This window comes from Engystomops pustulosus, chromosome 7 (genome assembly GCF_040894005.1).
Source record: "Engystomops pustulosus chromosome 7, aEngPut4.maternal, whole genome shotgun sequence".
Taxonomy (NCBI): Eukaryota; Metazoa; Chordata; class Amphibia; order Anura; family Leptodactylidae; genus Engystomops; species Engystomops pustulosus.
In genome coordinates this window covers 77,626,006-77,648,038 of record NC_092417.1, presented here as the reverse complement: position 1 = coordinate 77,648,038, position 22,033 = coordinate 77,626,006, and the positions used below count along the sequence as shown (strand labels likewise).

The window sequence follows — 22,033 nt, the reverse complement described above, 5'->3', positions numbered from 1 at the left end:
CTGGAGGACAGGAGAAGGCTGGAGGACAGGAGGAGGATGCTGAAGGACAGGAGGAAGAGGCTGGATGACTGGGGCCACAGGAGGAGGCTGGAAGACAGGAAGGCACAGGATGAGGAGGCTGGTGGACAGGGGGCTTCTGGAGTTGGCTGGAGAACAGGAGGGTCTGGAGGGCAGACCAGAGGAGGATGCTGGAGCAGGCTGGGGGAGGAGGATGGAGGGCAGGAGGCTACAGTATGAGGGGAATGGAGGACAGGAGGCTACAGGAGGAGGATGGAAGACAGAAGGCTACAGGAGGAGGATGAAGGACAGGAGGATGCTGGAGCAGGCTGGGGGACAGGAGGATGCTGGAGCAGACTGAGGGACAGGAGAAGGATGCTGGAGGAGGACAGGAGGATGCTGGAGCAGACTGGGGGACAGGAGAAGGATGCTGGAGCAGGCTGGGGGGACAGGAGAAGGAGGCTGGAGGACAGGAGAAGGCTGGAGGACAGGAGGATGCTGGAGCAGGCTGAAGGACAAGAGGAGGATGCTGAAGGAGGACAGGAGGATGCTGGAGGACAGGAGGAGGAGGCTGGATGACTGGGGCCACAGGAGGAGGCTGGAAGACAGGAAGGCACAGGATGAGGAGGCTGGGGGACAGGGGGCTTCTGGAGTTGGCTGGAGGACAGGAGGGTCTGGAGGACAGGAGACCACATGAAGAGGCTGGAGGACAGGAGGGCAGAGGAGGAGGATAGAGGACAGTAGGCCAAATAATGAGGCTGGAGGACAGGAGGATGCTGGAGGAGAGGAGGAGGAGGCTGGAGGACTGGGGCCACAGGAGGAGGCTGGAATACAGGAGGCCACAGGATCAGCCAGCTGGAGGACAGGGGGCTACAGGATGAGCCAGCAGGAGGACAGAGGGCTTTTGGAGCTGGCTGGAGGACAGGAGGATGCTGGAGCGTGCTGGGGGACAAGAGGATGATGCTGGAGTAGGAGGACAGGAGGATGCTGGAGTAGGCTGGGGGACAGGAGGAGGATGCTGGAGCAGGCTGAAAGACAGGAGGAGGATGCTGGAGGCTGGAGGACAGGAGAATGATGGAGCAGGCTGGGGGACAGGAGGGGGGTGCTGGAGAAGGATAGGTGGATGCTGGAGCAGCCTAGGGGACAGGAGGAGGATGGAGGACAGGAGGATGCTGTAGAAGGCTGGGGGACAAGACGATGCTTGAGGAGGAGGAGGCTGGAGGACTGGGGCCATGTAGGAGGCTGGAGGATTGGAGCCACAGGAGGAGGCTGGAGGACAGGAGGCCACATGATGAGGAGGCTGAAGGACAGAAGGATGCTGCAGCAGGCTGGATGCAGGAGGAGGATGCTGGAGCAGGCTGGGGGAGAGGAGGAGGATGCTGGAGCAAGCTGGGGGAGAGGAGGAGGATGCTGGAGTAGGCTGGAGGCAGGAGGAGGATGCTGGAGCAGTCTGGGGGAGAGGAGGAGGATGCTGGAGCAGGCTGGGGGAGGAGGATGGAGGACAGGAGGCCAAATAATGAGGCTGGAGGACAGGAGGATGCTGGAGGAGAGGAGGAGGAGGCTGGAGGACTGGGGCCACAGGAGGAGGCTGGAATACAGGAGGCCACAGGATCAGCCAGCTGGAGGACAGGGGGCTACAGGATGAGCCAGCAGGAGGACAGAGGGCTTTTGGAGCTGGCTGGAGGACAGGAGGATGCTGGAGCGTGCTGGGGGACAAGAGGATGATGCTGGAGTAGGAGGACAGGAGGATGCTGGAGTAGGCTGGGGGACAGGAGGAGGATGCTGGAGCAGGCTGAAAGACAGGAGGAGGATGCTGGAGGCTGGAGGACAGGAGAATGATGGAGCAGGCTGGGGGACAGGAGGGGGGTGCTGGAGAAGGATAGGTGGATGCTGGAGCAGCCTAGGGGACAGGAGGAGGATGGAGGACAGGAGGATGCTGTAGAAGGCTGGGGGACAAGACGATGCTTGAGGAGGAGGAGGCTGGAGGACTGGGGCCATGTAGGAGGCTGGAGGATTGGAGCCACAGGAGGAGGCTGGAGGACAGGAGGCCACATGATGAGGAGGCTGAAGGACAGAAGGATGCTGCAGCAGGCTGGATGCAGGAGGAGGATGCTGGAGCAGGCTGGGGGAGAGGAGGAGGATGCTGGAGCAGGCTGGGGGAGAGGAGGAGGATGCTGGAGTAGGCTGGAGGCAGGAGGAGGATGCTGGAGCAGTCTGGGGGAGAGGAGGAGGATGCTGGAGCAGGCTGGGGGAGGAGGATGGAGGACAGGAGGCTACAGTATGAGGAGGATGGAGGACAGGAGGCTACTGGAGTTGGCTGAAGGACAGGGGGCCACAGTAGGAGGCTGGTGGGCAGGAGGACACAGGAAGAGGATCTAGGACAGGAGGCCACTGGATGAGGATGGAAAACAGGAGGTCTCAGGAGTAGAATGGAGGACAGGAGGCCACTGGAGGAGAATGGGGCACAGGAGGCCAAAGGAGGAGCACAGGAGGCTACAGGAAGAGGATGGAGGACAGGAGGCCGCAGTATGAGGAGGATGGAGGACAGGAGGCTACAGGAGGAGGATGGAGGACAGGAGGCTGCAGGAGGAGGATAGAGGACAGGAGCTACAAGAGGAGGATGGAGGACAGGAGGCCACACCATATGAAGAGCGATAGGTTAGGAGTATAGAAGGTATTATGTATAAGTTTGGGGAGATAAAGACAAGTGTAAAACCAAATGTAAAGGGAGGATAAAATAAAGAGGGGTTTATAGGTGGCGCTGTGTCTAACGATCTTTATTGTGATTCATTCTTCTGTAGCTCAGTACACTGCTCTCCTCTGTTCTTTCCACTCTTGTCATGCAGGTGGCGCTGTGTCACTGTATCTGCAGCCCTTTTCGTGATTCATTCTTCTGTAACTCAGTACACTGCTCTCACCTATTCTTACCCCTCTTTACCTGCAGCTGGCGCTGTGTCTAAAGACCTTTTCTGTGATTCATTCTTCTGTAGCTCAGTAATGTACCCTGACTTTCCCCTGTTCTTACCCCTCTTGTCATGCAGGTGGCGTTGTAACGCTGTCGAAGGCTCCGTTCTTCACCCTCCTCTCCTGCAGAGGGAGCTATGCTGCTCCCGGCTGCTCTGGCAGGGGCTGGAAGGGGTGTGTTCTGATGTCACCCTGTTATACCCGGGCCTGTCAGTCGTCCTTCTCTCTTCTCCTGGAGTCATGGCTCTGCTGAAGTCTAGTTTGCTGGCCGGGGCTGTCCGCTTCCAGCCCTGCCTAGGCGCCCTACAAACCAGAGCCAGGTAAGGGTAAGAGAAGTGGAGGTCTGGGCCGCAGAGCTAGCACTCTCTTTGCACGTAACGTGCAGAGTGGCTGCGCTTTTAACATCTAATTTCCACTTGCACTGCGTTTGCTTCATTGTTCAGCGATCGATGTGTCGCTGTGGGGCTAACCCTGTGAGCTTGCGCTCTATACGGGAAGTAGCAGATCGTGCCCTTCGTCGTGCACATGGGGTCCTGGCTGTGAGTGTTTAGAGGGGATACGATTATTCCTCTTCTTGTTGGATCGCTGCGATCTTATGTGAAGCTGTACAGAGAGAATGGGCTGCTGTTACCCTTCCACTGCCAGGCTGTCGAGAGGGGCTTATCTAGTTATAGCTGGGCTATACGGGTTATCTGGGGACATCCTGATGCTAACCCTGGTTCTGCCAGGTGACAATGACATTTCAAGGTCATAGTATAGTTCGGAGTTCTTGAGATATATTCTAGGAGAATTATGAATGGATCACATGGCACAAGGGATGAAGGCACAGTACAGGCATGGTCTCATCACCGCACACAAGCTTCTTCCTTACTGGTATGTGGTAGTGAAAGAGTTACATTTGTTACAACCAACACATGAGACGCAGCCTGTGATTAGATGTAAAGGTGCTGCCCCCAGTGAATAAGATTACTGTGGTTCACATGACCCCCAGAGCTGGAGACTGAACAAAGTGGCTTTCTACCATGTCCACTACATCGTCTGGTGAGACAACAGTTTGGAATGATAGACAATGAAGCGTCTTGTCTCTCTGTGTGCCCATCATCTCCATACAATGATATTTACTATGTTGCAATTGGTATATTGACATGTGCTGGCAGCATATGTTATCCATGGCCTTCTTCCTTCTAAAAAAACTGTTGACATAGACGGACCTTGAGACTGTATACATGTGTCTATGCAGTGGCTATGGAACAATATAAAGCAGTATGAATGTTAACTGTGCAGAATTAAACTACAGTCTTCTATTGCACCAGATGGGATAATGCAGAAAGAGTAAGCACATACAGACCAAAATCGTCAGGGAGGAAAGACTGGTAACAGGAGATGTATTAAAAAAAACCTCAGTTTGGGGAAAATATGAAGTGGCATGGTGACCCATACTCACCTTAACACCCTCCCTGGATTGCTATTGGAATTATTTACTTTTCAACAGATCAGTGGCATGAATGAATAATTAAAGTGAATACAGGTGGTCTCGGACTGAAGGACACCCCACTAACAGACAACCCCTAGTTACAGACAGACCACTGTGACCTCAGGTGGAGATCTCTGAAAGCTTTACTTTAATCCCAGGCTGCAATGATATAAAATATTAGTTCCAACTTGCATATGAATTGAACTTGAGTACAAACCTAAAGAACCTATCTTGAATGTGACCCGGGGACAGCCCCTTCTAGCAAATCTGGTGATTTATCAAGGGAGCTCTCCACTTTGACTATTATCATTCATACGAATATGCTTCTGCCGCTCCGAAATCACAGGGCTGCCATCTTGGCAAAAAAAAAAAAATCTGAAATTTAAATTCCCCTGCCCCTATTTCTTAGAACTAATATAAAAATTAAAAAAAGGCATTAAACATTAGCTATCGTCTCGTTGTCCCAAAATACCAGCTCTATCAAAATATAAAAATGTTTATTCTCGGCTGTGAACCCCATAATGTAAAATGGCATTCAAATGTCTGTACCCCATGGTCATACTGATCCAAAGAATAAAGGAGAGTTGTCATTTAGACCACACAGTAAAACAAAAAAAAAAGAGCCCACAAGAAAATAATTTTAAAAACCTATTTACACTAACTTTACAGCATTTTTTTTAATTCAGCTTCCCAGTACATGGCAAGAAATATTAAATACTGTCACTAGGAAGTATTTGTTGTGCAGAAAGCAAGCCCTCATACAGCTCTGTACATGAAAAAATAAAAATGGATTTTTGAATGTGGGGAGAGATAACTGAAATGCTTTAAATCTATAATAGAGCAGGGAGCATAGACTACCTGCTCTGCCATTTGGAGCTAAGTAATGTATTAGGAACTAAAAAGGGAATGAAACTTAAGCCACACCCCTTCCCACAAAAACCCACCACTTTTGTTCAAGCCCATAAGTATCTGAACAAGGGTTGCACAATGAATTTGGTTTCTGCAATTTTTGGTACCGAATGACTTTTCCAGTTCTACAGACTGTAGCTGTTTACAGGAGAATCTTTATGGGAGACATCGGACAGGGAATCCTTTTGAATAGATGTATTGGGCCCATGGCAGAGGAGGGACCATGTCATCAGGAAAATATCATGAAGTGTCCGTATCTGCAGTTTGCCTGTGGATTGTGCAAAATGCGACACTCTTGAATTGTGGCGCTCGTTTTTCATGAATCTGGCGCTCCCTCTACTCCTGTGACAGAGTGCATATTTAACATGGAGCTTGCAACACAATTCTCTTGGACACTGCATGATAAATGTGGCGCATGGTCCGACTGTGCACCGGAACGCCCCTCAGTTCAGAATTTTGGGTCACGTCAGGTGTAGTGCAGTTGTGACACAAATGTGTTATGACACTTTATAAATACATGTGCAAGCAGTTTGCTCTGAAAAAAACGGGCAAAGGGCTTTCATAAATATGGTCCAAAGTGTTTCAACGTCTCCCGCCTGGCAAAACTATAGCAAAACTGGGTAGTTTTGTGTGAAAGCTTTAGTTCTTTGGTTTCTCCAAAAAACACAGGGACATGGAATGTGGCTTATTCACAATTTTAATCGTAATTCACTGCTTCTATGCCAGAAAAATAGCGTAGATGCAGTGATAAATCTCCCCCAAGGTCTCTTATTTAATGTTATTCAATTAAATATTTTTTAAGCCCAGACGGGAACTTGAAGTCGCAACCTACACACTCCACCTCTATCCACTAGACCAGTGATGGCGAACCTTTTAGAGACCGAGTGTCCAAACTACTACCATAATTCACTTATTTACTGTGAAGTGGAATTTACTTATTTACCTTATATACTCGAGTATAAGCCTAGTTTTTCAGCACAAAATTTGTGCTCAAAAACCCTAACTCGGCTTATACTCGAGTCAACTAAAAACGTAAAGACAAAACTCACCTTTTTGACGTCACCCATAGGTCCTCTTCTGTCTGAGACAGAAGAGGACCTATGGGGGACGTCGGAAAGATGAGTACAGTGTTATTTTTTTTCCTACTACAGGGGCTGGGCAGGCTGTATGCTACAGGGGTTGGGCAGGCTGTATGCTACAGGGGCTGGCAGACTATATACTGGGAGGCTGTAACCAATGCATTTCCCACCCTCGGCTTATACTCGAGTCATTAGGTTTTCCCAGTTTTTTGTGTTGAAATTAGGGGTCTCGGCTTATACTGGGGTCGGCTTATACTCGAGTATATACGGTACTTATTTACATGGAATTTTAAGCAGTAACTTATTGCTACCTGTTCCTCCACATCTTTCAATCGTATCGGCCGTCAATACAGTTGAAAGAAGAAGGGCAATTTCAGACTATCGTTGTAGCTTCTCTCCATGGTGTCTCTGTACAGGAAGAATGGTGGGTCCAGTAGGATTACCCTCCATATAATGCAGTTCTGTCAAAACCTTCCCGCAGTTCAAAACAGCCAATGAAGTGTCACTTTAAAATGGCGCTGAGGACAGAATCTCTTAAGTTGCCTGGGACTGCAGGAAGATTCAATGTTTGGTGATCTCTATCCTGGGGTGATGGCCTGAGTGCCCGCAGAAAGGGCACAGAGTGCCACCTCTGGCACCCGTGCCATAGGTTCGCCACCACTGCACTAGACTATGGGCTTAGTGGTTGTCAAGGGGAGGAATTCTTTTTTGTCAAGCTTCTTTAGAGTTAGGATGTCGCCACAAAAAAGATAATGCACTGGTGTGTAGAGATGGATCTTCTTGTTAAAACCTTTAATTTACAGGCAGTCCCCGGGTTATGTACAAGATAGGTTCTGTAGGTTTGTTCTTAAGTTGAGTTTGTATGCAAGTCGGACCCATATATTTTATTATTGTAACCCCAGACAGAATTTTTTGGTCTCTGTAACAACTGGATTTTAAAAATGTTGGATTGTCATAAAAACCAGTATTAGCACCTGTGATAACTATTATAGCTGGCTATTGAAGCCTGGCGCTAAAGTGCAGGAAATTACCAATATCCAGAGGTCCGTTTGTCATTTGTAAGTCAGGTGTTCTTAAAGGGAACCCGTCACCACTATTTTCACAAATACAGGTAGTGACAGGTTCCTATAGACCTCTAGTAACTATCTGACACCCTGCTTGTAGCTAAAAAATCTTCCCCTGAGATCCCCATATATTCAACTTTATAGTTTTATCTGGTAACTAAGCATGACTACAGCGAGTCCAAGGTGGGCGTGGCCTCCTCAGGCTGAATCCAGCAGCTCCTCCCTATCTCTGTATGCTGCTATAATGTCATGTGACCACGGTGACATCATCACAGGTCCTATAGCTTTTGTTGCATTAGGAACTGTACACAAAGCATATATGTCATGAAATCACAGCATATTTTATCACATGAAATCACAGCAGGCTGCATGGAGAGGAGTAGAAGTCCACGGAGGCTGCTGTGATTGTTTTATGTGGTCAGATATGTACATGGGGTACAGTTTTCATATTAAGTAGCTCAAGGACCTGTGATGATGTCACCCTGGTCACATGACATTAGGCCACCCCCCCCACCCCCCCCCCCCCCCCCCCCCCCCGTGGACTCGCTCCAAAGCTGCATAGATACCAGGCAAGATTATAACTCTGATTTTATGGGGATCTGAGGGAAACTACTTTTAGCTACAAGCAGGGTGTCAGATAGTTATTAGAGCTCTATAGGAACCTGCCACTACCTGTATTTGTGAAAATAGTGGTGACGGGTTCCCTTTAAGTAGGGGACCGCCTGTATAAATTTGTTATCAAATTTAACTGTATTGGACACAAAATAAATTATACATTTTATATTAATATTATCAGGACAACCTTCATAATGCATATAATAAAACTCTTAAGCTCTCCTTGCAAAATGCTGGTTGATAGTTACTGATCGCATGTGTTTAATTGGAAACCTGTATGTGTTTGGGCTGAGCCAAATGCAATGTATACGCCCCATGTGACCGCACCCTAAACATTGAATTCAGATAATACTTGTATCAAGTATCTGGAAAACTTCTCTGGGTATTAGTATCACGCTCAAAATTCTGGTATTGGTGCAACCCTTTTGGCATAATTTGAATTGTTTTTTGTTTCATGAATGCTCGAATTATGGTGCAGAAGAGGCTGACCCAGGAAGAAAACGGGGCACAATGGAAGTCATCGTGTGTGACTGTAAATCGGAGGCTGTATTTTGTTTATGTAATGGCTGGTGACATTTCTGCCAAATTCTGTTTATAGATCACCTTGTGTGTCCTTGACATTATACCCAGCCCCAGCTGTCATTCCATGCTGTACACCACTCTTGTCTTAAGTTGAGAGCTGCAGCAAAACTAAGCCACCCTCCGAACATCTTCAGAGTTACAGGTTTATTACTAAAGTATTGAAATGCTGGTCATTGTGAATGAAGACATGTACCCAAAACCATGAAGATGTCACATCAAATACGCAGCCAGCAGCATTCACCTGCTCCATAATTTGTGGCCTGGGAAGTCAGCCATTGAAACCATAGAAAGCCAGCCACTTAAAGGGCACACTGCCAGAAACAGTTGTGTGCATGAGGCCTAAGTGTTGCTGCCTAATTTACATGCAAACGCCACAAGACTTTTGTAGTCCTTTATGTTGCTTGTAATGGTGATCTACAGAGTGATGGGGCAGGGCCGCCAATAGGAATTTTGGGGACCCTGACTGGAAGAATTCTGTGAACTCCTTTACACACAGTCCCACTAGACCCGCCGCCCACCCCCCCCTTTTGGCAGCCCTGTGGTGGGGTACCACCTTCTCTTCTTTGTGTGCCATGTAGTAGCTCAGGGAAATCTGAAAATTATAGGTACCTATAGTCTACAGAGAAGGACATTTTGTGAAATAATTAAATCTTCAGGTATACACATTTCATTTTATCTTGTTCAGAAAAGTAAAGTTCAGTGGCCAGTTTAGTGTAACTGCAGATCCTGAGAACTTCCATGAGTCCATGATCCACGTGTGAAGTGACTCCTGACATTCTTTACAGGGGCGTGTATCATGTTGGCATAGGCTGTGCATCCATAATCCAAAGTCATCAGCTTCTACACAGGACTTCACTGCTGGTGTCCTTTTGTAGGATAATGGATGATCACACCGGTACACGCGTAAAAAGGAGCTGTGGAGTTTCTGATCAGGAGTTCTGTTCAGACAACCTCTGTCATGGTTGTCAATACAGACCCATGTGGCCCAATAAGTGCATGCACAATCCTCACTATGTATGCCTTTTTTTAATATCAATCATGAGCTCACTACCTGCTACTTTGTGTGCAAGCCATTATGGGAATTGCTTATTTGCTTGAAAGATTAATTCAAGACTTGCTTATGAATGTTTAAATTGCTGAAGAAGAGTGACTTGCATCATCCTCCCTATATTTTCTAGCTCATGGTGGTCTCATGTTGAGATGGGCCCCCCTGATCCTATCCTTGGTGTGACCGAAGCTTTCAAGAGAGATAACAACCCTAAGAAGATGAACCTTGGTGTTGGGGCTTATCGTGATGACAATGGAAAGCCCTATGTCCTCAGCAGCGTGCGAAAGGTGAGCATTGTTACATTGTGTAGCATTGATCTTTTGGCAACTTGTTTACAAAATGACCCCTCCACCTTCCCCCATCATGTCAACAGCCACGTACAGTCTGAACAATAAGACTGGGAGGATTACCATAGCGTTATTACTGCAGCCTTTCCGCAAAGCTTCAGACAGCAGCCGCAGTGGTCTGGATTCTGATATGTCTAATACCTTGTGTTTTAGGCATTTGGGGGGGCAGAGTTGAAAGGGCCTGGGGAGGGAGGTGTAAAAACAAAAAAAACTTTGTGCTTGCCTGCTCTGTCACACCCATTATCGAGCATTGTTGCCTGTCTGTTTGTTTAGAGTCAAGCAGGCCCATCCATCTACTGTCGCACGCCTGATACAACAATAGAACTAATAGGGAGATCAGAAGCGGTTGGATGGGAGTGCCTGCCAATGTAAAGAAACGGGCACGGCTCTGACAGGTGGTGCGGGGCAACAGGAGCATAAGTTGTTTGCTGCAGTTTATGATGATTTTTTCCCCATCACCACGACGGCACCAACCAGAGAGAGGGATCCGCCCCCAGGGACAGGAAACCTGAGCATAAAAAACACGCCCTTCCTATCCTGCCTCAGTGGTTTCCTGTCCCTGGCGGGAACCTGAGTGTGTAGAGAACTATTACCTAGTACCTGTCAGACAACAGGTACTAGGGTTTTGAACCCAGCCAGTGAGCTGGAGATCGTCCAGATCTGGAGTGATCCAAAGCCTAGCCCCAGAAACAGCATGATGTGGGGACTAGAGTGCGCCTGTTCGGGGTTCCTGCTGCACGCTGCTGACCCCAGAGTGGGAGCCCAGCCGTGTCCGACATCTTTAGAAGCAGGATTCGGAGTTTACATGGTGTGACAACTCTCCAGACACACCTCACATGGTGAATGGCGCTAACAGGATGGGACTTCTGGCGTCCCGTACAGAACACGCCTCCAGTTGGATTGGTTTGTGTCTGTTGGATTATCCATTTGAGGGGCTAACGGAACCTGACAAGGAGCTCACCGTATCCCCACAGACCCGGCAGAACCTCTGTACCTATATGAGAGTTCTGGGTGGTAAGTCTACTTTTCTTCTATTACACTCATGATATGTAGTGTGTAATATGAATTCTGGTTAACCTATGGAAAGGCTACCAGCCATTCTAAACTAAACGTGCTTGCTTTTGTGAGGGGGCTGCATCTATGCAGCTTTAAAATCTGCAAGTCCCAGAATGGGAAGATGGTCTGTAATCCTGGTTAGTAGCTCAGGTCACAGCTTTTGATTAATTACTCTTGCAGGCTGAGTTAATTATCTAACGACTTGCAGGTTAGCCTCTCCTCCTAGGTGGAGAGTTGTGCAGGACTGAGACCCCTCACAGAGCACATGGTTATTTTTCAGTTATCTTGGAAGGTCTGATGAACCACATGCTGCTTTTATAAAGCATGGCCTGGACTAAAAGTGAGTTCCCATCAACATTGATCATTTGGAAACTCAAGATTACAAGATGTAGTAAAACATTTATTATATGGGCTATGCCTGCAAAACTTGTTAGGTTTTAAACAACTCAGTGTTGGCATATTGCAGTTTGTTAACAGATGTGCAGTTTCCTAACCTAATTCAAACTGCTCTCTCCAACCTTGTACATCTACATACAATAGGATATAAAAGGTTTATTCATATAACACATTGTGGTTGCGGGACCATTAACACATTAACATTTGACTATGTATTCGCTGAGAAAGTGGACTTTGAGTGTCCGTACACTGAAAGATGGGAATCCATCACTAAAGGCAGGCTCATGGAGCCTGACTAGGAGTCACCCCCCCCCCCCCCCCCCCCCCCAACAACCTCAGACCAGGGAGGCCAAGATAGGGAAATGGTAATATGATTAATACCATAATCTTTGCTATCAGCAATTGTATCACATGAGGTATAGAGTATATTGTTAATTATGCCTCAATCCTTGCTGGAAATAGTTTCACAGATGCAGGGTAATGTGAATTATGATATATCCCTTGCTGTGAATAGTTCCACAGATACAGAGTAATGTGAATGATGCTATGTTCCTTGCTGTTAAGTGGTTCCACAAATACCCAAGGTAATGTGAATAATTGCATAATCCTTGCTGTGAATAGTTCCACAGATACACAAAGTAAGGTGAATGATCCAGGCTGTGAGCGGTGGTTCCACAAATACCCAAGGCAATGTGAATAATTACATAATCCTTGCGGTGAATAGTTCCACAGATACAGAGTAATGTGAATGATGCTATACTCCTTGCTGAGAGCAGTGGTTCCACAAATACCCAAGGCAATGTGAATAATTACATAATCCTTGCTGTGAATAGTTTCCACAGATACACAAAGTAATGTGAATGATCCAGGCTGTGAGCGGTGGTTCCACAAATACCCAAGGTAATGTGAACTATTACATAATCCAGGCTGTGAACAGTTTTCCACAGATACACAAGGTAATGTGAATGATAACATAAAACTGTCTGTGGGGGGTGGCTCCACAAGTACCCACAAGATAATGGGAAGTATGCCAAAAAACCTTGATAGAAGAAGTAGTTTCACAGGTAAGCGAGTAATGTGAACGATGCCAGAGTCCTTGCTGGAAGCAGCTGGTCCCCAGGTAAGCAGGTAATGTGAATGGTTCCGGAATCCTTGCTCCGAGCGGTTGCTCTACAGGGGAGCAAGAGATGATGAATTGGGGTAGGATATGCTCCTTGCATTGTGTTTTGCTGGTACAGCAGACTCCCAATATCCATGTGTACCCAGACTTGGGGAGTTTTTCCCAAGGGGATATGATTCCCCTGATGGTTGTCTGCTTATTAGTATAAGCCCAACAGTCTGCTTCCTTTCAAGGTCACAAAAATAGAGCAAGTCAGTGTCTCTTTTCATGTCCTGCAGATTTAAGTATATTTTGCAGATTCTAAACTAGTGGAGCCTGACAGGCTGTCAGCGCATCCTCTCAGACCTGGAAAAACATTCGAAAGTCCAGTAGCACCAAAACAATAACAAAAAGCTTTGTTGGTGAAAACCTCAGTACTGGTCTTGACACACCAGGCAGATATACTAGACGGCATTCCAAACTCAAAAAAAAAAAAAAAAAAAAAGAAAAAAAAAAAAATTTTTTTTTGAAATGGATGGGTGCTTTATTTACCCAAGTGTAACAATGTGATAAATCCAACATTCCACATATATGAACAACTTCAATTAAGCATGTGATCATACCAGGTGCATTTTACAACCAAATTGTACAAATCCGCCATTAATAACTTGTAGTGAACAACATTCATCTGTTTCAAATATATTCATGTGAAATAACAATCATTTACTTTTATGACTTAGAACTCCAAGGGAGATAAAAAATATTGTTACTATGATATTACTATGTGTGCAGGTGCACAAGTCCTTATGATGTCAGGGAGCCATTCACCTGTCACAAGGGTGGCAAACCTATGGCATAGGTGCCAGAGGCAGCCTTTTCTGTGGGCACCCAGACCATCACCACAGAATAAAGTTCACATGACAGATCTCAGAGTCAGCCTGCAGAATCTTCTTACAATGATAGATGAATTTGCCCTCTTCCTTTCAACCGGGTTGGTGTCCTTGGGAGGCTGAAGGAATGAAATTTGTCAATTAACAAAGAGAAATACATTACTGCTTAGGTTGCTGCGCTGGAGTTTTGCAATAGATAAGTCGCTTTTGGTTGAGGTTTGGGCACTGAGGCTATGGGGGGTTCGCCATCACTGACCTATCATATACCCACATAATACTAAACCACCTCTTTCCTTCAGCCCAAGCCGCGTCAATTTTTGCCACACGCGCAGATCCTGAATAGTCATCTGGAACAATGGAAGCGATGGCCCTGATGTTTCCATTCATGTCCAGTCATTCCTCTGTGTTGCATATAGGGAGGTTATCTTCCATTGGGGCAAAGCTGTCCCTTCTTATAGCAAGGTTTAAAATGGATATAGTATAAACCAGTTTTTATCTACTGTTTACCAGGTCTTAGTTTAGTTTTTAAGACCTCTACAACTTGTTTTTCTGCAAGTAAGGTACAGGCTGTAATTTTCACTAGACAGTCTAGGGGTCAGTCCTCTGGAATCTAAACAAGCTGCTGTCAGGATTCTAAGAGGTTCTTATAGTTATTATATGTACTGTCTTCTTAAGGTGTAGGAACCTAGGTAGAAGGTACAGTTTTTCAGAGAATCTGGAGTCGGTCGAAAAGTCATTCTCAAAGTTCTGAAGATTATAACAATCGGGGAACAAACAAGGAGTAAATTGTCAGAGGATCATACAGTGTAAAGGAATATGCTCTGTAACACATTCCTTAGGAACATCCTAAATAAATAGAGGACTGGCAGAGCTTTTGTCCGTCATGCAAATCTCAGATTGATTTGGAACATTCTAATATTCTCTAGTATCATTTTTTTCTCTTAAAAAAAAAAAAAAAAAAAAACCCTTCAGTTTTTTCTGGTTAGTAAGTTGACATGAAATCCAGAGGCAATTGGGTCATAAAGTCTCCACATTAGGTCCCACAGTAGGATGTCCCTACTCGCAAAGGTTGACCTAATCTGGTGGCTTCGGTAGTATTTTCGATCTGACCTCCACTATCTATTATTGGTCATACAGAATATTTCTTATGTCCCTTGGCACCAATTCAAAATCTGAAGGGGAAGAAGGTTTTCATAACCTAGAGGCCAGGGGTTCGGGTTATAATATATCCTAAGAGTATGTGTATTGCGTAAAGGCAAATAATCAGTTTACTCGGTGGTCTAGACCTCTATAAAGAGTAGAATTTGACCTATGTAGTCTCAAAAAATTATCAGTGCCCTTTCTACCCGAGCACTTGCCACATCTTGGGTATAATTTAGACATGCATCCTGGGACCGGATCTGTCAGGCAGCATGCGGGTTTACCCCCCACACTTTCTTTAAACACTATCGGTTAAATGTGGTGGGTACTCTTGAACTCTTTACCAGAGAAAATCGCTCTCCTCTGTTATCCCTCCCTAAATATTTCTCTCTGAAAATCTCTCTGGTTGGTGCCGTCGTGGTGATGGGGAAAACAGTAGTTACTTACCGGTAATGATGTTTCCTCGAACCACGACGGCACCAGGTATATTCCCACCCGGGTGTTTTTTCCTACCTTTTTTATTTGTGGTAGTCCATGGGTAGAGTTAATATAATTAAATATAAATAATAATAATTTTGGGCATCAGAATTATGCTTACATGGAAATGTTTTTTCTGATGTACTAATAAGGTTCTTCCAAGTCTCTGTAACCACTGAGGCAGGATAGGAAGGGCGTGTTTTTTATGCTCAGGTTTCCTGTCCCTGGGGGCGGATCCCTCTCTCTGGTTGGTGCCGTCGTGGTTCGAGGAAACATCATTACCGGTAAGTAACTACTGTTTTTTTTTTCCCCCTGTTATGTGTGTTTGTCATCAATCCATACTCTACAATGCTACTGTATTATGCTGCACGTACTATGTTATACACTCTGAAATTGTGAATGTTTTCTGTCATGCAACATATAACGGTGCAGGGTTTGTTTTCTGACTTGTATGTGTGTTGTAATGCACTGCAGGGTGTCTGTTTGTCGGCCGGCTTTCATTTGCTTAGTGATGTAACAGAGTGCTGACTCCACACGTGCTGTACATGTGATTTGTCCATGTGCCTCTCAGACTGAGCCAACCTAGATTGGGAGGAGGATGAATTTGAGACTGAATAGAGAGGTCCATGAAGGTCAATCCCTGGCATGGAGGATGTGGTCACTAAGGGTAAACGGCTCAAACACCTGATGCTTCTACTTTGATCCTTTCTACTTTGTGCCAATAAATCTGTGTACTTGCTATTTTATTTTAACCTGGAAAACAAACACTGGAAACGGATCTGTAATCTGCACAATTTCTCCCAGAGCCAAGTAGTAGAGAGAGAGATGCCCCTGGGTGGTTTGGGAACTTAGTGGTCCTAGAATAAAAAGGAATGTAAAAGGGGCCTTGTATTTACTAAATATTTTTGACAGAATGAGGCCTCACACTTAATAAACTTCATTTTTTTTTTTTTAATTGTAACTACTAAATTATATGGTCTTATCCAAGTCGCCCTAGGTCCTGTTTATTGTGGTCTAGGTTGCATAGGGTGCACATATTTTTTTAATCCTTTCCTAATTCTAGTCACATTCTTGGTGCAGGCAGTCCCCCGACTAACAGACAACTCCTACTTACAGACGGACCTCTGGCGAAGCTCTGTGGATGTGACAAAAATCCAATTGTCACATGGTCAAAGAAATTTTATTCCATAAAAATTCAACTTGAGTACAAACCTAAAGAGCCTATCTTGTATGTGACCCAGGAACTGCCTGTACAGCAAAAAAACAGCACATTTGAGCCATTAAATGCCCAGATATCTACAGGCCTTGCAAAAGTATTGGCCCCCCTTGAACTTTTCCAACTTTAGACACATTTCAGGCTTCAAACATAAAGAGGGAGAAAAAAAATTTGGTGAAGAATCAACATGTGTGACACAAAAATAATGAACTGAAAAGTGGGTGTACAATATTATATATTTAAATTGTAATCCCCTAGTGATGTATTACACAAAAATTCAAGAGTGTGGGCGGAGACTCTCGCTAATCACTTCACGATTCCTCTGTGTGCCGACAATGTGGCTAGATTATTAGGGTGCAGGTTTATATACACTTTCATTTAGCTTCTGAACATTCTATTCTCTTATCTAACACATAGAAAAAGACAGGTCAGAGATGAGATCCATGAGATGCATATTACATATCTCGCCTATAGCACACCCTTGCAGATCTGCTGTTCCTCCACCCAGATACCTCATCTGTCATTAGCTTTCCTCTACTCACGAGAGTGAGCTCATCCTGGAATGCAAAGGTGGGGCTAGAAGTGGAGAGGAGCTCAGCGCAGAGTCAGACACAAGATGTCTGCCGACCCTAAGCTCAAAGATCCAGGGTTGGGTCTAGGGTCAGCCAAAATTGTGTACACTAGGACTGAGACAGGTCTGAATTATATCTGTGAAATACTCTATTTTTGTTAACATTGAAATAGAGAAGGTGTTATTTTGTTCTCCGGAATTCATTTAAGACACGTTGTCTTTGTGGGAATACCACTTTAAAACTTTGTAGTGCCATCCTTTTTGCTGCGATTACAGCTTTTAGTTGCTTGCACCATGATGCCACCACCATGTCAGTGGGAATGGTGTGTTCAGGGTAATGAGCTGCGTTGCTTTTATGCCAAATGATAGGTTATGAGGAGCTGCGAGCCAAAGATGAAATGGTAGGAGGAGAAAATAGGCTACTGGGGCGTGGAGTAGCCGCAACGTGTAGCCTCATGTCCGTCTACTCCACACCCCAGTAGCCGCTTAAGAAAATTTACATATCAGTGCTAGAAAAGTTTTCTAAAAGATAGCCCGGCATCTGCGTTCTGCGCAGGCCTGTGTTCTGCGCATGCACAGAACGCCGGGTACTCAGAGGGTCGGCAGCTACGAGGAGCTGGACGCCGAAGATGAACTGGTAGGAGGAGAAAAGAAGCTACTGGGGCGTGGAGTAGCCGGACATGAGGCTACATGTCGCGGCTACTCCATGCCCCAGTAACCTATTTTTCTCCTCCTACCATTGGAGTTATGGCCGCGCAGCCGTAGGTCTGTGTTCTGCGCATGCGCAGAACGCCGGGTACACGGACAAGGAGCTGGACGCCGAAGATGAAATGGTAGGAGGAGAAAAGAAACTACTGGGGCGTGGAGTAGCCGCGACGTGTAGCCTCATGTCCGGCTACTCCATGCCCCAGTAGCCTCTTAAGAAAATTTACATATCAGAGCTACAAAGTTTTCTAAAAGATAGCCAGGACGTGAGGATAAGCTCTAAAAAGGGCTATCCTCGCGTCCCATTAATCCACCTACCACCCGTTCTACCTTTTTATAGGTAGAATCTTGGTGGTAGGTTCCTTTTAACTGCATCGCAATTAGTTTTGAGGTGTTTTTTAGGTGCAGTTTTGCCAATTTCACAGGTGAAATACATAAACTAATCAGCTGCATTGGATTTTGAAGGAGAAAGCTGTTCAACAAATGTCATTCACCTGTTGATTTGATGTCTTTCACTTGTTAAAATGAGAAATACCACCTCAAAAGTAATTGCAATGCAGTTTTAACTTCAACGTGTGACTGCACCCTGAGACTATCACAGAGCAGGTGTATTTATAAGGAGACCTGATTACACACCGGTGGATTATATTTATCAACATCAGTCATTTAGGACAAGACTGGATCATTCAGAGATCCTCACTGAACCTCTAGAGTGAGTTTGCGGCACTGAAAGTAAAGGGGCTGAATAATATAGCACGTCCAAATTTTCTGTTTATTTTTTTTTAAATAAGTTTTTAAAATATTTAATTGTGTCTCACTTGATGGTGATTCCTAAGGGGGGCCGAATACTTTCGCAAGGCACTGTACCTGGATAGCGTATTGGCACCCACTAACCCTGTTGCATATGATGGTGCAGTGGTAGAAGAAAGTGAGCTACAGAGATGTGACCGGTCACCAGTGGGGAGAACAACTCCAACGTTTTACCTGCAGAAATGTAGGGTCAAAAAGGATGTAGAAGGGGAAAGGTGAAGTCTGAGCAATTGCACAGTCTATACAGCAACTTAAGGTTAATTTATGATGTGTGCAACCTTGAGTTCTGACTTTGTCTCGTTTCTTAGGCAGAGGCACAGATGACAGCGAAGAACCTTGATAAGGAATATCTCCCCATTGGTGGACTTCCAGAATTTGCCCGGGCCTCGGCTCAGCTGGCAATGGGTGAAAACTCAGAGGTCATTCAGAGTGGACGGGTAAGTGTTCAGGACAATATGAGAACTGTGTGAATAATATGATTTAAGTGTTCTGAGTCTCCTCTCTGTTGCTTCTACAGTATGTTACTGTACAGACCATCTCTGGCACAGGATCCCTGCGAGTTGGAGCAAACTTCCTGGTGAGGTTTTTTTTTTTTTTTTGTGTGTTGAAACACCCCTGGACACTAGGTACCATGAATAGTGTCTACCACCAGGGTCTCAAACTCAATTTACCCTAAGGCTGCTAGAGGTAGGTTTAGGTGAGGCTTGGCCGCAAAAAATAGACAAGAAAACACATTTTGTGGGCGATTTGGACATTTGGGTGCTATTTTTCTTTACGGTGTTCCCGGTCAAGAATAATCCTTTCCTTACATTAAAATTTTTTTCTTACCATTATTTCAGATACTCTAGAGTATAACCCTGAAAGATCTGATTGCTAATAGTCTATACTGCAATACTACTGTATTACAGTATATACGGTAGCAATTTTACTGCTGATCTCGAATAGCCTGCCATCTGCTGGCTATTTGAGGTCATTACACATGGCAAGCTTACAAGTCTAAATGAGATTGTAGGCTGCCAAGGAAAAAGATCGCCGTGTTCCGATGACGTCACAGGGATGCCGATCGGTCTTCCAAGATGACGGCGCCCACGAAATGGCAAGTTATCCAGCCAGCACAGACTGTGGCAGCAACAGGCGGGTGTCAGCTGTATTATACAGCCGACACACACTGTATGGAGAGAGCTCAGCCCGTGATGTGGTTAAAGCAGACTTTTCATTTTGTTTCAGCTGCTGGGTGTCAGACCCTGCTAGTCTAATATTGATGACCTATTCTTAGTATAAGTTCTTAGTATATTTAGCCTGGAAAAGCTTATCAGAGTTAATTAAATCCTTGCTAGATGAGCAGAAATGAGTCAAGTGGTATAGAATGGGACTCAGCATTGGTTCGTCTACAAGAGGAAAATTTGGTTTCTCCCTTGTAATCTGTAGTTGAATCAATATAATAGTCGGTTACACATTAATCTTAACATTACAACAGAATTGCTTGTTTTGTACCTGTAAACGGACAAAGTCTATGCAGAATTAAGACTTTTCTTGGTCCTTGACAACTGCACTTTGCCTTGTTAGCTGTGATTAGCAGACTTAAAGCCAGTTCACATCTATTATTTACTTCTTTTGTATAAAATACAGCACAAAAATAAGGTATAATGGAAAAGATTGTGTATATTTTTTTTGGGGGGGATATTGAGGTTTATGGAGGCTCCTAAGTGCAAACCCTTACCACCAATATATAATTTTTTTCAATAAAGTAAATATTGCTTTCCCAGATAACAATCTGATAAACTGATAATTACTAAAATAACTACAACTACAGAACCTCATTATATACACTGCTGCATAACCTCCTGATGTACACAAGGCCACGCCCCTCCACTCAACTCCGCCCCCCTCACTTGGCTTCAAGAGCAGGAACTTGTATAGAAGAGAGAGTGTATGACTCTGTAATCTGTGGGAGTTTGAATGTGCCTTATCTATGCACTGCTGAGATGTTGCTCTGCTCTTACTATAAATTTTATTCATTTTTTTTTTTTATGGCAGGGCAGAACTGCCAGTATCTGTTTAAGATTGTTAAGCGCCCATACTGTAATCTATCACTTCTGAGATGTTTAGCACCCTTTCCCTAGATTTCTTGTACCCTGGGTCACACTGTCACACTTAATTGAGTATTTATTTTACAGCAAAGATTTTACAAGTACAGCCGTGATGTGTATCTTCCAAAGCCATCATGGGGAAACCACACCCCAATATTCCGTGATGCTGGGATGGAGCTTAAAGGCTACCGATACTATGACCCCAAGACCTGTGGATTTGATTTTGCTGGTGCTCTAGATGATATTTCGGCAAGTGACTGACAAATTGCAGTTCTAGCTCTCTAGATCCTAGCCCTATCTTGTAAAGCTCCTTATAGTCTACATTCAACTATTTATCTTTTTGTGTTCTTTTAGAAAATACCAGAACAGAGTGTCATATTGTTTCATGCCTGCGCACACAACCCCACAGGTGTGGACCCCAAAAAAGAGCAGTGGAAGGAGTTGGCAGCTGTGGTCAAGGTGTGGTCTTAAAACTTATTAAAGTGGTAGATTCACATAATTTATAGCTGAGCTGAACCTTTTCTGTACAAATCGTATGCAACATGTTCACTTTGTCTCTCTCCATATTTTGATTTTTAGAGCCGCCGTCTCTTCCCATTTTTTGACATGGCTTACCAAGGTTTTGCCAGTGGAGACACTGATAGAGATGCTTGGGCAGTGCGTTACTTTATCGAGGAAGGTCTTAATGTTGTATTGTCCCAGTCGTATGCAAAAAACATGGGATTATACGGTGAGGATAATTTCCATACAGTGTTGGGCTGTTTTGTGGCTGCTCGTCAATTCTGTGAGTCTTTGCTTGGGACCACTGTGTTTCTTTTGCTGCAGGTGAACGTGTTGGGGCTTTCACAGTAGTCTGCAGTGATGCTGATGAAGCGAAGAGAGTCGAATCGCAATTGAAAATTCTCATTCGTCCTATGTACTCTAACCCTCCAATAAATGGAGCCAGAATAGCAGCTGCAATCTTCACCCAGCCTGACCTCCGAAGTGAATGGTAATGAAAATGACATGGACATTTTCAATGTGGACCCTCCTGTTCTTTAAGCCTTTAATAAAATGAAACACTCTCTGTAGGTTGCAGGAGGTAAAGGGAATGGCTAATCGTATAATTAGCATGAGAGAGCAGCTAGTTTCCAACCTGAAGAAGGAAGGCTCCATCCATAGTTGGCAGCACATCAGTGACCAAATCGGCATGTTCTGTTTCACCGGGTTACGTCCAGAACAGGTAAGGAAGTAAGGTGTGACGGTATTATTGAAAAGAAATCACTCATGCAGCTTGATTAACAGGGAATTCCTATTCTGTTGTGTAATGGTATTGGGGATTATTACAATCATCCCGACCCACTGAATAAACATTGTCACTATTACAACACAGAGAATGAAAGTGATATTGTAAATATTATTGCCATTTTACATATACACTGCTCAAAAAAATAAAAGGAACACTCAAATAACACCTATTGGTATTGAATACTTTGCTCTGTACAAAGTTGAATGTGCTAAATGG

General features: G+C 45.0%; 1 protein-coding gene and 1 long non-coding RNA gene across 2 annotated transcripts in view; one reads left to right on the top strand and one right to left on the bottom strand.

Moving 5' to 3' along the window:
- The first annotated feature begins 3,121 nt into the window (after positions 1–3,121).
- The window catches only part of GOT2 (glutamic-oxaloacetic transaminase 2), a 20,365-nt gene continuing 1,453 nt past the window's right edge, over positions 3,122–22,033 (top strand). The window contains exons 1-9 of the mRNA XM_072116968.1: positions 3,122–3,281; positions 9,863–10,019; positions 18,748–18,876; positions 18,957–19,016; positions 20,617–20,778; positions 20,884–20,988; positions 21,109–21,259; positions 21,355–21,520; positions 21,601–21,751. Of these exons, the coding sequence (XP_071973069.1) occupies positions 3,202–3,281; positions 9,863–10,019; positions 18,748–18,876; positions 18,957–19,016; positions 20,617–20,778; positions 20,884–20,988; positions 21,109–21,259; positions 21,355–21,520; positions 21,601–21,751 (1,161 nt within the window). The 5' untranslated portion in view covers positions 3,122–3,201. The remainder of the gene's footprint in view (positions 3,282–9,862; positions 10,020–18,747; positions 18,877–18,956; positions 19,017–20,616; positions 20,779–20,883; positions 20,989–21,108; positions 21,260–21,354; positions 21,521–21,600; positions 21,752–22,033) is intronic.
- Positions 13,166–22,033, bottom strand: part of LOC140070440 (uncharacterized) — a 15,248-nt gene continuing 6,380 nt past the window's right edge. The window contains exon 3 of the long non-coding RNA XR_011848927.1: positions 13,166–13,639. This is a non-coding gene — a long non-coding RNA (uncharacterized lncRNA). The remainder of the gene's footprint in view (positions 13,640–22,033) is intronic.